Source organism: Gopherus flavomarginatus, chromosome 14 (assembly GCF_025201925.1).
Source record: "Gopherus flavomarginatus isolate rGopFla2 chromosome 14, rGopFla2.mat.asm, whole genome shotgun sequence".
In the NCBI taxonomy this organism is placed as follows: domain Eukaryota; kingdom Metazoa; phylum Chordata; order Testudines; family Testudinidae; genus Gopherus; species Gopherus flavomarginatus.
In genome coordinates this window covers 32,991,532-33,007,178 of record NC_066630.1, presented here as the reverse complement: position 1 = coordinate 33,007,178, position 15,647 = coordinate 32,991,532, and the positions used below count along the sequence as shown (strand labels likewise).

Genomic DNA, 15,647 nt, shown 5'->3' with positions numbered 1-15,647 from the left:
CCTCTCACATACGACTTCTGATTTCTGTGGCGCGGTAGCTGCAGCAGTGGTGCACTGAAGGACTCCCATTGCCGGCTGCCAGCGAATTCCTTAGCTAAATTTAGAAGAAGCTGCATCTTTTTCTGGGTTCTCTGGAATTTAAGTAATTTGGAAGTGTCTAGGAAAGATTGTTCTGATGCATCAACATTAGCTAAAAACAAGTCTCTGATGTGTCTGTTGGGATGTGTGCGGTGTAAAACACAAACTCCACTGCTCTGTGTTTGTAACTGTGATTAGAAAGCTTAGCAAGGATATGCAGAAAAATGGATTTTCTTGTTGATTTTTATCCACAAATGATGACTTTCAGTGATTTGCTGACTAATGAATGTTTCAAACAAGAGAGTTCAGACTCAGAAGGGTTCTTTACATGCTGAAGCAGTACCAGTATAAGTGGTACTGGTAAGTACTGGTAAGTACCAGTGTACTTCATTAAAAGTAAATAGTAGCATCCTTTCTCCTTTTCCCCACTCCAACAAGTAAGTTTCATGATTATGGTTTTATTGATCTTTTAAAACTTGGCATTTGCAGCGAAGCCCCATGCTAAGTGGAGATTAAGACACTTTGCAGCTCTATTGGCCAGCAAATGCAGCCAGGCATAAACACCATTCACTCAAGTTTAAAAAAAACCCAAACCCTACTGGTCATTATTTTCTTTTTTAGTGTGTATAACGGAATGGGGGACACTCAGTGCCACAGAGAGATAAGAACACTTTGTGGTAAGTTCTTTTTAAATATAAAACTCCAGGAACAAGCTAAAAACTTGAATTTATTTTGACAAAGTCGTTCAAGATAGCTTTCTCAAATTTAATAAGCAGATTTTGTATTGTAATGCAGAAAAGCAAATACCACCGTTTCGGTTAGTGCAACAGACTTCTTTGATCAATGGGTTTGTTTTTGCATTTCTGTTTGATTTGGCTGGCAACATCTTTATTTCTTAATTGTTCTTCTTTAATAGTGAGCCGAACGTGAATAATGATGGACAAAATTAGTTTATTCTCTGTTTTCCTTATGACAGACAAGTGAAAGCTGCCAGTGCTATGGTTGTATTATAGTTTTTCCTTCTTGATATTCCTCAGGAAACATGTATTTTGCCATGTATGTAGAGAGCTGTGTACATTAGTTCTGCCGCTGTGGTAGACATGATTTAAGTGTTTATGGTATATTAAGAGAGATAGGATAGGTGAAGTAGTATCTTCTATCAGACCAACTTCTGTGGGTGGCAGTGACAACCTTTTGAGCTGCACAGAGCTCTTCTTTAGGTGTGCTTATGGTACAGGCAGTCAAGTAAACTCTTCCAGAACGAATGCTTTTGAAGCAGGCAGCAAAACAGAGTGCTGCATGCGGGCATTCTAAGTCTTGTAACTAAATCGGGTTCTTAATTTGTGAATGTCCTTTCTCTGTCCTGTTTTTAATGTTTAGGAGTTTTTTAGTATTCAGTTAAAATCAGTATGGCTCCGTTTCAGACAAGAATGTATTTTAATCTTCTAGCTTGCAATGTCACTTTTTCTCGGTTAAATAACTTGCCTTTGCAAATATTTACAGTATAGAGGTCTTGGTGTATGAGGCTTTTCTTTAGCTATCAGATTAAGGAAACAAAAAAATCCTCTCAGTTGGTGTCTGAATTTATAATTTGTAAATTCTACATTCTTAACTCCTTAAGAGTATGCACTTGTACTCAGTATAAAAAAAAATTGGGGAAACCTTTTAAAGATGTTCTCATAACTGTTACATCCTCTATAAATTGTCTGTCATAACCTTATTTCTGTATGTTTTCTGGTTAATACATTTTTCATTATAATTTAAGCACTACTGGTAGCTGTTGAGGACTAAGTTCAGCTTCCCTGTTGAAGAAGATAAGGAATCTTCATAGTAGTCCAAACAGCCATATTTACTTATTCAACAAATGCTTTATTGGCTGTATAGACGAGTCTTCAAGTGATTTTTGTATGCAAAATAGCAGCAACACTACAAAGGCCAGCGTGCTATGGGGAGGGGTTTGTTATACACAATATCATAAGTAAGAGAATCTCTTGCCAGATGTGTGAAACTGCTTCCAATCACTAGCCCATTTACATGAATCTATCAGACTACACTTTATAAATGTGCGTAAAATACAACGTTAAATTGGGCATACATTTTTTGTATAGTTTTTATCTTGCATACTTCAGAATCTTTTACACATGTGCTAATCTTTCTGCCTCACAATTAATCCGAGTTGTTATGGAACTAAATCACAAAAGAGCACCAGCAGGAACAACAAAAGCTTCAGTTTCTTAGAGATGGGCAGCTCTCTAACATCCAAGTACCAAACTTTGCACTTTGCGGTAGTCGCTCAGATGGACTGTGGTTTTGACTCCTTTCAAGCTGATTACCGAAAAAGAAGTCTACAGCATCCTGAGCACGGATACACTAGAAAGTTTCTCTAATGTAGCCATTTTAAGAGAGCTCTCTCCACTCCAGCCTCCATGAGCGGAAGAAGCTATGTCAGTGGGAGAAGCTCTCCCATCCATATAGCACTGTTCACACGGGTGCTTATGTTGGTGTAACTTATGTCACTCAGGGGTGATTTTTATTCATCCCCCTGATCAACATAATTTATGCAGATAAAGCTGTAGTATGCACATAGCCCTAGAGCTCTCTGCTGCAATGTTGTTGCTAATGGTAGGTGTGCCCTGGGGAAAAAATGTTGTTACAATATTGCATTTCTCCTCTCCCAGGCATGAGAAGATTATTCTGCCGATCCTACAAGAGAACATTCTTCCAGAATGAATATGTTTGACTTTAAGTACTTCTGCTCCCGGGCTGTTCACAGACTGTGTTCTTTAGCTGGTTTGGTACATGTTAGTGGAGTTTGTGGATACTGCTATCACAGTTCAGGGCAACTGCACCTGTGTTTCCCCTTATTGGTTCAGCAAGGGCACTCACTCTCAGGCTTTCAGCTCCTCAACTGTTGGCTTTCTTGGGTGAAGACCCTCATCTTACTCCCTTCTGACTGGGCTACTTCCCGGCTGCACAGTTCCCTGCCTTCACTGTGTTATTCCCCGCAGAGACAGGCAGCTTACTTTCTTTTCAGAGACGGTTAACAAGTGTAATTGCTCCAGTTATACGTTACCACACAGTTCTTTCTGTGTAAGCCTCTTTTATTCTTAAGGTAAAAGCACTACAGAGAAAACATTACAATCAATAAAAGAAGCAGCATACCTGCTAATAAGCTTACTAGACACCATCTCAGCATAGGCTCTGGAGGGAGCAGTCCTTCAGCACCCTAGCCACAGGGGTTTCCTTTGTAGTCACAAGTTCATCACAGCTTCAGTTCAGAACTAGCACCCACTCCTTGGGGCCTCAGTAGGCCCAGTACTTCCAACCCTACTCTAAGGATTGGGGCGCTCCATGGACCAGGGATACTGTCCATTGCTAGGTCAGGAAAAAGGCACTGAGCCATTTTAAAACCAGGCTATTTATCCAAAAATCCTTTTAGGTTCTTGGTCACTGTAGAATCCAGTTTGAACTGCTTTCCTCTCTGGAGGGGTGTATGTCCGTGTGTGTGTGTGTGTGTGTGTGTGTGTGTGTGTGTGTGTGTGTGTGTGTGTGTGTGTGTGTGTGTGTGTGTGTGTGTGTGTGTGTGTGTGTGTCTACAAAGCACTGATAACAGAGGAAATATATTAGCATCCCCCTCCTCCCAGAGAAGGGAGATAAAATTGTACATGTGTTATTGTGGAATTTTAATACAGTGGACCCCCTGATTCAGTAAGGTTTAACTTTATTGAATTAAATTCATTCAGGATATTGCAGGAGACTGTTCTATCTACTACTTATCAATCTAATTCCGTAAGTGGCAGAATGATAATCTGTTCTCTCGTGGACTTCAAGTTATCTACCCTGATCTCCATACCGGAAGTTTGTCTTTATATTTTTTGTATATTGATATTGGTTTATATTTGTAGGGTAGTTTTTAGTAACAGGCACCTAATTCAGTGGATTATGGCCCCTGCTGTGTGGTAGGAGTTTAACTTTTTTAATCATGACCAGTGTGGGGCTTGGAAGTGCCAACCAACCTTTTCCCTGTACTCTTGTGTGTCATTGTACGCCTTCCTTGAAGGACAGCTGCCTAGAACAGTGTGAGAAATCCATTTCCATGGAAATATTTGGCACTACAAAATGTTATGCTGAGTTTCTGATGATCTTTTAATCATTGTTCTGCTCTGTATGCCCACAGGCATATATTTGCTTGGCCGGCAGAGTGGAAAAATAAGTGGTAGTAGCCTTAAGAGTTTTTGCCTGGATGTATGGGAAAGGATTTTCTTTTTGGTACCACTTGCAGGATTCTGAGATCCTTGCTTTACTTAAAAGCTATTGCTACAGTTGCATTTGTCTCCAGATTGTTCCAAAGCTGCTTAGATTGATAGCCATGCTAAGTTGTACACACACCTCAAGGAGCTTGGTGTGCTCATTACTGCATGATGTCTGAACTAGTGGTGAGCATTTGTCACCATTGTCACACTTGTATACTATTATGTACTATTATAACAATTAGGAGAAATAGTTTTGTAGCTATTAGACAAATGCTGAATTTTTACCAGTGATGGCTGTACTAATATGGATGTGACAAGAAAGATGGTCTGGAGATTAGGGCACTAATTTGGGACTCCAGACACCCTGCTGTACCACAGTTGTGCTGAGCTATGCAGGGTCCATGCTTCTGCCAAAAGAGATGGTGGAGACCAAAAAGCGGTGTGTGGAATTCTGGGAATTTTTAAAAGGTGTGGAAATTACGGGATGTGGAAAGCATTATGGGATGGAGAAAGTGGAGTGGTGGGACCTTGATTATAGCTCTCAGAAATCCCTGGGCAAATCACTAGTATCCCACAAAGCACTGCAAAAATGTCCCACAAGGCATTGAGCTGGACGGCAGTGTGGTTCACGCTGGGATACCTTCCCGTGATGCATTGCGTTTTGCCTCGATGCAAGCACTCATGGTGAGTAAGTGTGGTGTTGGTGCAAGCACCCAAGTATGCACATGCCCAAGTGATATACAAAGGTCAGCAGATGAACACGGACGTAACTCGCATTGACATAACTTTGTGTTGTTGACGTGGCCTCAGATGTTAACGCAGCTTAGCAACGTGTGTTTAAAATACAACTTTTTCCCCAATGAAGACAAGGCCCTTGGTCCTCAGTTCCTCATCTCTGAAATGGGGATAATAGAGTTTTTCTAACACTTAGAGGTATTGAAGATAAATCCTTTAGCAAAAGATAGAATCCAGACACCTCAGTCTGATGGTTTTGTACTGCTGCCCATCACCATAGTATCAGAGCAGCTTCAGTGTAAATTCAGTAGTAAGAGTGAAGTGGATTTTACGGCATCTCCAGCATTTCTGCTATTTTAAGGGGAGGGTAAAAATCTCTGCTGGGAGAGTAGGAGGCATAGAGTTTGTATTTTGGGTCTTATTCCTTGTTTTCGCTTGGTGGGGGTTTATTAGTTAAAAGGGGGTGTCAGTGCGGAGTGCTATTCTTATGGTGGAAAGGATTTTTTGAGGATAATAGTTTTGTTCTATACTAGAGCAGACTCATTAATCTCTAAGTGGTCTTGGTGCCACTAGATGGGACAGAACACCACACCCAGGTGGTGTGTGGGTTACACGTTAGCTTCCCTTTTTTCACAGATGAAAGAAGTCACACTTTCCCCCTACAAACTTGCTGCCAGTCTCCATCTTTTGCGATCCCTACTTACAGCCCAGTGCTTTTTCTTATTCATTTTTTATTAAGCAGGTCCTGTGTATGAGAAGTTATTTAATTAGGGCATCAGACATTGTCTGAGAAAATATGTCTTCATGGGAGTCAGACCATTGTAATTTTGCCTTTCATCTCCATTTCAAAGGCAAAAAGATTCTTATTATATGCCATTTGAAGTAGTTTGTTTTGCTGAACTCCGGTAACTCTCCGAGAAGGCAGACTTGTTGAGGCTTGCTATTGCATACTTTAAATTGCTGATTGCTACGGTAAGAAACAAATTTTATACCTAGGAGCCACACACTTTCATAGCAGCCCCACCTTGTGCTGAGATTCTGTCTGTGCTCCCAAGCTAAACAGCCTTGAACTTGGTCTCTGTATGCAAAGACCATCTCTGTGGAAACTCAGGGTGTTGCCGAGGTAATCAGCAGATCATTACTAAACCAGGCCTCAGAATACTGCGCTCTGCTGGTATCATCTCTCAGAGAGACACAATGCTTATGTGCATTAAAGATACCGCTGTACCTTTTGTTTTTCATAAGGCACTTCACTAGCCCCCTCAAATTCAAATCTGGTAATTCTGTCTTTCAAATGCTTTCTTTGCCTTCTAGTATATTAACTTTCTGGACTAGATTATCACTTAGGGTGTGTCTACATTGCCACTTTCAGCGCTAAAGCTTTTGTTGTTCAGGGGTGTGAAAAACACCCCCGCCCCCGAAGCTACAAAAGTTTTAGCACTGAAATTGCAGTATAGACAGCCCTTTATCGCCAGGAAAGCTACCACCATCGTTCGGGGTGGGTTTTTTTATATTGCTGGGCGAGCTCTACCCTGTGTCTACACTGCTCACGTCACAGTGCTGCTGCGGCTGTGTGCTAAATAGCTGCTATTTAACTCCAGCTGTGGCCTTCATTTAAAATGGTGTGTGAAATCATCTCTGTATAGCTTGTATATGAGTTTAAATTTGAAAAGAACTTCAGGATAAATACTGTTCCTGTGACAAAAAGCCCCACCCCCAGGGCTGGTGTTACCATTTAGGCAGCCTAGGCAATCGCCTAGGGCGCCAGAATAATTGGTGGGCGGCATTTTGCCGGAGGGGGCGGCAGGCAGCTCCGGCGGAGCTGCCGCAGTGGTCCCTGCGGAGGGTCTGCTGGTCCGCGGCTCCGGTGGAGCTGCTGCAGTCGTGCCTGCGGACGGTCGGCTCCTCGCGTGGCTCTGGTGGACCGCCCGCAGGCATGACTCCACCGGAGCCGCAGAGCACTGGACCCTCCGCAGGCACCACTGCGGCAGCTCCACCGGAGCCGTGGGACCAGCGCGCGGGGCGGCGAAATAGCCATGTGCCTAGGGCGCTCAAACCCCTAGCGCCGGTCCTGCCCACCCCAATTATAAAGTTACGCTACCCTAGGCACAGGCATCCGTTGCTAAAGGGGTGCAGCTTTTTCTTGAGAACCAGGCGCTCCTCTGAAGATGGAAGAGGGCCTAAAATGACCAGCTCGGTGGTAGAAAGCTCAGCGTTTAAACTGATACTGACCATATGCAGAGAGAGAAAGCTAATAGTAATAAATCATGGGTGTGCATCATTTGGAGCAGTAGCAGTTCCACTTGTCCTCTGTAGAGCTCATATATTTACAGGTCAATCTGATAGCTTAATTAAAAAACAAACAAACAAAAAGAAACCTTCCCTTGATTGTCCTGGCTGGATTAAGCTTATTCAAAACAAATTATTATTAATTTATCCTGTGTTGAGGATGCTTCCCTGGTGGTTTGTGTGGAATGGTTTAGGAATAGAGCCACTACATAAATGTGAACTGTTATTTGAGTGCTGGGGGTGTGCTTAAGACTGCACAGAACACAGAGGAAGACATGATCCCTGCTCCAAAGAATTTATAATCTGAATTTTGTGAGCTGGATCTGCTTTCTGTGGTGTATATGGAATATGGTGTTCTTCCCTCTGGACTTTTTTGCTAATTATGGAGTGCTCCCTGCAGTTTCCTTTTAGCTTGGCTGGCTACAGTGAACAATCTTTTCTAGATGTTAATTGGCACAAAATGTAACAAGGATTAGCTAAAACAATTTTTTTCCCTTCGGAGGAATAGTGGTGAGCAGCTACTCCATTGTCCAATTTATATAACTGGATTGTGAATCTGAGGTTACTCATGAGTTTGGGTTTATTTTGGGGTCATATAAAAGGGAAAAAACAGCTTGAGGAAAGACTGAAACAATTTTATTTAAAAAATTTCAACACCTGATTCTACTATGATGGGGAATACACTTTTCTGATTGGAAATCATAGAATCATAGAACTGGAAAGGACCTTGAGAGGTCATCTAGTCCAATCCCCTGCACTCGTGGCAGGACTAACTATCTAGACCAGGGGTAGGCAAACTTTTTGGCCTGAGAGCCACATTTGGGTGAAGAAATTGTATGCAGGGCCATGGATGTAGGGCTGGGGAAGGGGGTTGGGGTGCAGGAGGGAGTGTGGGGTGTGGGATGGGGTGTGGTGTGCAGGAAGGGGCTCAGGGCAAGGGGTTGGGGTGCAGGAGGGGGTTCCAGGCAGGAGGTTGGGGTACGGGGTGCACCAGGGTGCTCAGGGAAGGAGATTGGGATGCGGGAACAGTGTGGGGTGCAGCAGGGGGCTCAGGGCAGGGGATTGGGGTGCAGGAACAGTGTGGGGTGTGGCAGGGGGCTCAGGGCACTGGGTTGGGGTGCAGGAGAGGGTGCAGAGTGCAGGAGGGATGTGGCAGGGGGCTCAAGGCAGGGGATTTGGGTGTGGGGTGCTGGAGGGGTTTGGGATGCGGGCTTTGGCCCGGCATTGCTTACCTTGAGCAACTCTGGGGTGGCAGCAGCACACAACGGGGCTAAGGCACGCTGCCTGCCTGCCCTGGCCCCGCACCGCTCCTAGAAGTGGTCAGCATGTCTGGCAGTGGCTCCTGGGGTGGGATAGGCGGCTCTGTCGCATGCTGCCCTTGCCTGTGGGTACCACCCCCAAAGCTCCCATTGGCCACGGTTCCCTGTTCTTGGCCAATGGGAGGTGCAGGGGGTGGTGCCTGCAGGCGAGGGCAGCGCACGTAGTCCTCTGCCCCTTTTCCCCCAGGGGCCGCAGGGACATGGTGCTGGCCACTTCTGGGAGTGGCGCGGGGCCAGGGCAGGCAGGGAGCCTGCCTTAGCCGTGCTGCACCACGGGGCTGGCAATCCTGCGGGCCAGACTGAAAGCCCTGATGGGCTGGATGTGGCCTGCGGGCCGTAGTTTGCCCTCCCCTGATGTAGACCATTTCTGATAGGCATTTGTCTAACCTGCTCTTAAAAATCTCCGATGATGGAGATTCCACAATCTCTCTAGGCAATTTATTCCAGTGCTTAACCACCTTGACAGGACATTTTTCCTAATGTCCACCCTAAATCTCCTTTGCTGCAATTTAAACCCATTGTTTCTTGTCCTATCCTCAGAGGTTAAGAAAAACAATTTTTCTCCCTCCTCTTTGTAACAACCTTTTACATACTTGAAAACTGTTATTATGTCCCCTCTCAGTCTTCTCTTTTCTAGACTAAACAAACCCATGTTTTTTTCAATCTTCCCTCGTAGGTCGTGTTTTCTAGACCTTTAATCATTTTTGTTTCCTTCATTCCTCTCATTGTTAAATATTTATACCTTCAGCTTCTAGGCATGGGATGTTATAAACTACTACCCTGCTGAACCATCCCTGAAAAATAGGGCAATATAATACATTGGGGCATAACCGATGGTGCTACTGACTTCAGGGCCATCCAAGTTACAAGGTGCAAGGCTGGAGAGGAAAACCTGTCGCTCAAGTGTGGGGACGGATTTATGTGATGAAACAGAGCTGGTACTTAAAACTTACCTCTTCCCTATGCTTAAAAGCTTAAATTATGCATAGGCACCGTCTATCTCACTTAAGGATTGAATTTTGTCTTGTCTTTAATGGTTCTCCACTAGGATTTCCCAGGAAAAGAGACTTCTCCAATATTTGTAAAGTCATAATGGACTCCAGAGTTCATTTTTGCCAAAGGAAGATGGTAGGCAATGTGTTTTCTCACTATAAGTAGCTTGGGATTTTAGCAACAGCATTTTCAGTAAGTTAGTGACATTTATATAGTTTGTCTCTGTTGAAAGGATTATAGTTTTAGGACCATATCAATGTCTGCTTAGTCTTCCTGGGAGAAAGCATATTGCTTTATGAACCAAATCAATTCTGTGCAGTGCGGCAGCCAGCAGTCTGTGACCCTGGTAATAGTGAACAGTTCCTTTGGAAGTACAGTATTACTTGTTTCAGTTGTTCTGGTCTTCAGGGCTGCATAAAAAAGCATGTGCTGATTAAATGTTGTCTGAAGAATAGAGAAGAATGGTAAACCAAATGACAGAAAATGGCAAAGAATTCCTTCTAAGGGGTAAGTATAGCATGTTGATATTAATACTATAAAGGGGTGCAGTGCTCTGAAGGCATCAGTGTGGCTTATTTATGAGGAGTATAATAGAGGGACTTGAATCACTAATTGCAGACATTTCAATGGCTAAATCACTTGAGTTGTGCAGTTCTCATTGTCGTTGCTATGGCTGTGAAGGTATTATCGCAGTCTTGCAAAATACTGGGAAAAGTGGATTCTGTGATTTCATAGGGCTGGTGTTACACCTGCATACTAAACAAACCATACAAAAAATCTTAAGGAATATTGAACTGGGAATTGCACTTTATATATTTCAAAATGTAGTAGTGGCTCATTTTTAAACAGTATTTCATTTGTCAATATTTGGTTGCTTGTACTAAATTCTTTTCAGATGCAAAAACTGTTATTATTGGCCATAAATTATTTTTACATGTTTTATATGCAGTGTCATGTGCAAATTGAGCTGTTCTTAATCAACCTTTATTTTTCCAGGTAAAATCCATTAAGTACAAATCCTTGGGTATAGTGTGACCCAGCATTGAGATGGACAGTGTTATATTGTAGGCTAAAAGATGTGGTGAACAAGTTTGTCTGTTTAAAATATCTATAAATGTTAATAGCTTGGGTTTCCTACTGGGCTTTAAGCTGTTGTGGTTGATGCAGACAGATCTGTGCTAATGATGTACAAGAGTAAATGTATCAGTGTAACCTCTGGAATTCAATTCTGTGTTTAAAGTACAATGTGATCCCTTATGCTTGCTGAAAAGCAGCTCAGGTAGAGATCAGAGATCCCAGGCCGAAGTCTACCCTACCCTACACCCCATACAGTCCCCCCGGTGCATGGGGTATAATCCAGGACAGATTTGGCTTCTCCCTGTGACTATGTCTTAAAATAGAGGCTAAACCTGGAGTAGCAGGCAACATCTCCTCAGCAGCTCCTCCCTCAACCTTCTTCTTCAGTGAAATGGGTTCCGAAGTCCAAGATGGTGAGCTGTTGCTGAACTCAGAATGGCTTCTTTTTCCCTCTGCAGTCACGTCACTGTCAGTACTTATCTCAGTGTGTGTATCTAAAATAAAGTTGTATTCTATCAGATAAAATCCCATTTTTATTTCCTACTATTCACAATTTGATTTTAATGTAGTGATTAAAAAAAAAAAGTATTAAACCCTTCAGTATGCTAGACTTCAACAGGAGTCTTTGATCTGTGGAGCCTACAGAGATGAATCACCAAAAGGTTGACTGCCTTAAGATGTAACTTCATTTACGTTTATCAATTCTGAAAAAATATAAGCAGGTTAAAAATCTAATCTTACAGCCTTCGTAACTGTTTTTATATTGTTAAAGAAAAATGCCTCTGACAATTTAATTATTGATCAAAATGCAGTTGAAGCAAAAATAAATCAATATTCCTCATCAGATTTGTGACATAAGCTGCTTACTAACACGGCTACCCCTCTGATATATGGAGATAGTGTAAATGTGTTATAGCCAGAAACTTGTATTATGTAGAACATTTTAATGCAAACATTATTCACTGTTGTCTAGAGAGAACCAACCATGTTTTTCTAATAGGTTCTAAATTCTGTTGTCTTATAATTTAGTCACCTTGGAATCTTATTTAAATAATTGGATTATGATTTCTTTTGCCTTTGAAAGCAGTTTAAAGCCAATAACTTCAAAAATAAATAGAATGTGATTTTCAGTTGTGTAGTTTACATTTGGAAATCTCTGAAGAAAATAAGCAATTGCTAATTGAATAGTTTGCCATGGAACTTTACTAAGCTTTGGGAAGTATGTTTATTCAGTAGAAGTCCTCATGCTATTCTCTGTAGTAATGGAACCAGAAGTTGTTTAGTAAGCAAGAGCAAGCAGTTAAAGGACAATTCCATTTCCAGTTATACCTTACAGTACCATGATGTGTGACTACAGTAAGTATATTCCTCAAATAGAGTAGGTCATCATGCTTTGAATATATGAATTACTATATCTTTCTAAGTAGACATGAGTAGCATAACATTGAAGTGCGCTGGTATTTTTAAACAATAGTCTAGTCTTGAATAGTTTTGTAGTGTCAAAATATTCCACAGTATGAAGACCAAGACTTTTGGCATACATATTGGCAAAGATTCAGGGTCAGATTCTGTGAGCTTAATAGTATTGAGCAGTACTGTACTCATCAGGTAGCTCCACTGAAGTCAGTGAAGCTATGAGTTGAGCATATACTACTTCTTGTGAGTATGGAAGCAGAATCTGGTCTTCAGATAAAGATTTTTGGGAGAGTGTCTGTATCTTCCTTCATGTCTGCAAAGTGCCTGATACAGGACTGAGGCTAAAATAATCATAAATAACAAGATCCTCTGGTAACTGGAGGGGGACGGAGAAGATGGAGATAATCAAGTATCTGCCTTTATCCTTTTACTTTTAAACTAAACTTGGAAAAAATCAGGTAAGGATCAGCAATATTTTTATGAGATGGGTGAGAGGAAATCATAACTATCTGTTGAAGCTAACTTGCTGAACTCTGTGACTCTGAACACTGCTCTACTTTTTGCATCTGAACAATATCTAACTGGATTGCATTTGTTTGATCCCTATCTCTTTTATGAACATGAATAGAGGGTATAAGGTTGAGTCTGATAACTTTTTCCATATTTCAAAAATGAGATTTTTAAAAATTCAGTCACACACTGTCACTTCAAACAACGTTTTTGGAGAGTTTTGTAGTTTTCTCAGAAACAAATAGCAACTTGGGAGTTTGCTACTAAGTTTCCACTTTGTGTCAGAAAATACAGAGGCCTTGAGATTAGATCACCCAACCAAACTTAATTCTTTTGCTGTGGGTTTGCTATTCCAATCTTAAATTTGCAGGCAATGTACTTGTAGTCTCTGCAGGCAGAGTATTGAAACCACAAAGGTTTGATTTTATAACTGCTTTCGCACTTGCATATGTTTGAGTCTAAGTGATACTCCTATCTAGGGTTGTATATGTAGACACTCTAGCTCTGTGTCTAATGACTAGTACAGGGGTTCTCAAACTTCATTGCACTGCGACTCCCTTCTGACAACAAAAATTATTACAGGACCCCAGGAGTGGGGACTGAAGCTTGAGCCCCCTGCTGCCTTGGGTGGGGGGGCCAAACCAAAGCCTGAGCCCTGCTGCCCCAGGCAGGGAGACCAAGGCCAAAGCCCGAGGGCTTCAGCCCTAGGCAGGGGGCCTGTAACCTGAGCCCCACCACCAGGGCTGAAGCTGTTGGCCCTGGGCGATGGGGCTCAGGCTTTGGCCTCAGACCTCAGCAAGTCTAATGCCAGCCCTGGTGACCCCATTAAAACAGGGTCGCAACCCACTTTGGGTTCCTGACCCACAGTTTGAGAACTGCTGGACTAGTATAACTGGTATAACTTTGAACAGTAGGGCATGCTGGTCCCTGGTATGCAGCCTATCTTATGAAGGTGTCTTTCAGTAGAAAGTGCATGTCAGTAAGGGAGTCCGCACAAGCAAAGCATGATCACAAATAAGGTATTTGGTTTTGTGTTTCTGGAGAAATAAATTTGTATTTGATGGATGGGTAGGCTACCCAGGGCTGTCCCTAGCCATTCTGGGGCCCTATGCAACCCCTCCTCCCCCGCTGAGGGGGGCTGGCCCCAGGCCTCTGCAGCGGGGGCTGGCTTGGCGGGCAGAGGGGAATTGCCCCCCAGAACTTATGGTAGCACGGCTGGGGCTGGGTCGCTTCACTTCCCGCCACTGGTGAGCGCAAGCCTGACCCTGCTGCAGTCCACAGGGGAGTGGAGGCAGGGCTGGGGTAGAGCAGGGGCGAGGGCTTTGGGGAAGAGGTGGAGCAGGGGTGGGAAGAGGCGGAGCAGGGGCGGGGGCTATTGGGAAGAGGTGAAGCAGGGGCTGGAGCAGCATGCAGCTGTGTAGGGCACCAGGGAATTTGGTGCCCCAAATTTCCTGGTGCCCTACGCAGCTGCATACTTTGTGTATGGGTAGGGATGGCCCTGAGGCTACCACTGAATTTCTGATGGTCACCAAGACCTAAATAAAAAGACGGTTAAAACTTTAAACAAGAGAGCCTCTTGTGTTGCAAAAATGTCATTATCTCCAAAACTCTTCATTTTACCCCAAACTTTTAAAATTTATTCTACTCTGGACTAAGACAAGGTGTGTGAAATTTGAGGTAGAACTGTTGGGCAAGAGAAGGTTAAAACAAGGCCTAAAATTAGTGGATGCTAGCTTCTAAATTGTCCCTTCTTATTGAAACTAGAGGTAGCTATTGCTGCTGGCTAGGACAAGTGGGTCACACACTCCTAGCTGACAGCTGTGTCATAAACAGATAGCTAAGGGTTAATGTCTCTTTCACCTGAAGCACCTGACCAGAGGACCAATCAGGAAACCGGATTTTTTCAACTCTGGGTGGAGGGAATTGTGTGTCTGAGTCTTTTGTCTGTCTGTCTGCTTGCTTTCTCTGAGCTTTGGAGAAGTAGTTTCTACTTTCTAATCTTCTGTTTCTAAGTAAGGACAAAGAGATCAGATAGTAAGTTATATGGTTTCTTTTCTTTGGTATTTGCATGAATATAAGTGCTGGAGTGCTTTAATTTGTATTCTTTTTGAATAAGGCTGTTTATTCAATATTCTTTTAAGCAATTGACCCTGTATTGTATCATCTTAATACAAAGAGCCCATTTGTATGTATTTTTCTTTCTTTTTATATAAAGCTTTCTTTTAAGACCGGTTGGAGTTTTTCTTTACTTCAGGGAAATTGAGTCTGTACTCACCAGGGAATTGGTGGGAGGAAGAAATCGGGGAGATCTGTGTGTTGGATTTGCTAGCCTGATTTTGCATTCCCTCTGGGGGAATAGGAAAGTACTTTTTGTTTCCAGGACTGGAAACAGAGAGGGGGAGTCACTCTGTGTAGTTTCACAGAGCTTGTGTCTGTGTATCTCTCCAGGAGCACCTGGAGGGGGGAAGGGAAAAAGGATTATTTCCCTTTGTTGTGAGACTCAAGGGATTTGGGTCTTGGGGTCCCCAGGGAAGGTTTTTCAGGGGGACCAGAGTGCCCCAAAACACTCTAATTTTTTGGGTGGTGGCAGCAAGTACCAGGTCCAAGCTGGTAACTAAGCTTGGAGGTTTTCATGCTAACCCCCATATTTTGGACGCTAAGGTCCAAATCTGGGACTAAGGTTATGATAAGCTGTCAGTCACTAGTGCAGACATGAGTTCCCCATCTTGCGCCTGGAATCTACATATGCAGTCATCACACACTGCAGACTGTAGGAAGTTGCCTTATCAGGTGAGTTCAGAAGGGACTCCTTGTAATTATGATGTTAGAAGCTTTGCTGAGCTTGTCTTAGCCTGAGAAGCATGTGTCTGGACTTGTCTACACTACAGAGCCTTTGCTGGTATATCTATGCCAGCAGAGGCCCTTAGTGGAGATGCTGCAGAAGCTGACAGGAGTAGTTCTGCCAACATAGCTACAC

The 15,647-nt window shown here is 43.0% G+C and overlaps 1 protein-coding gene across 4 annotated transcripts in view; it reads left to right on the top strand.

Annotated features, from left to right (window-relative positions):
* SLC12A4 (solute carrier family 12 member 4) overlaps positions 1-15,647 on the top strand; it is a 107,733-nt gene that overhangs the window by 38,346 nt on the left and 53,740 nt on the right. Inside the window, exon 1 of one of the 4 annotated variants that reach the window (XM_050922687.1) lies at positions 666-755. The exons of 2 other annotated variants lie outside the window; for them this stretch is intronic. In XM_050922687.1, coding sequence (XP_050778644.1) covers positions 713-755 — 43 coding nt within the window. In that variant the 5' untranslated portion in view covers positions 666-712. Of the gene's footprint in view, positions 1-665; positions 756-10,113; positions 10,175-15,647 lie in introns of those variants that run through there. One more of the 4 variants, XM_050922686.1, reaches the window with a different exon arrangement.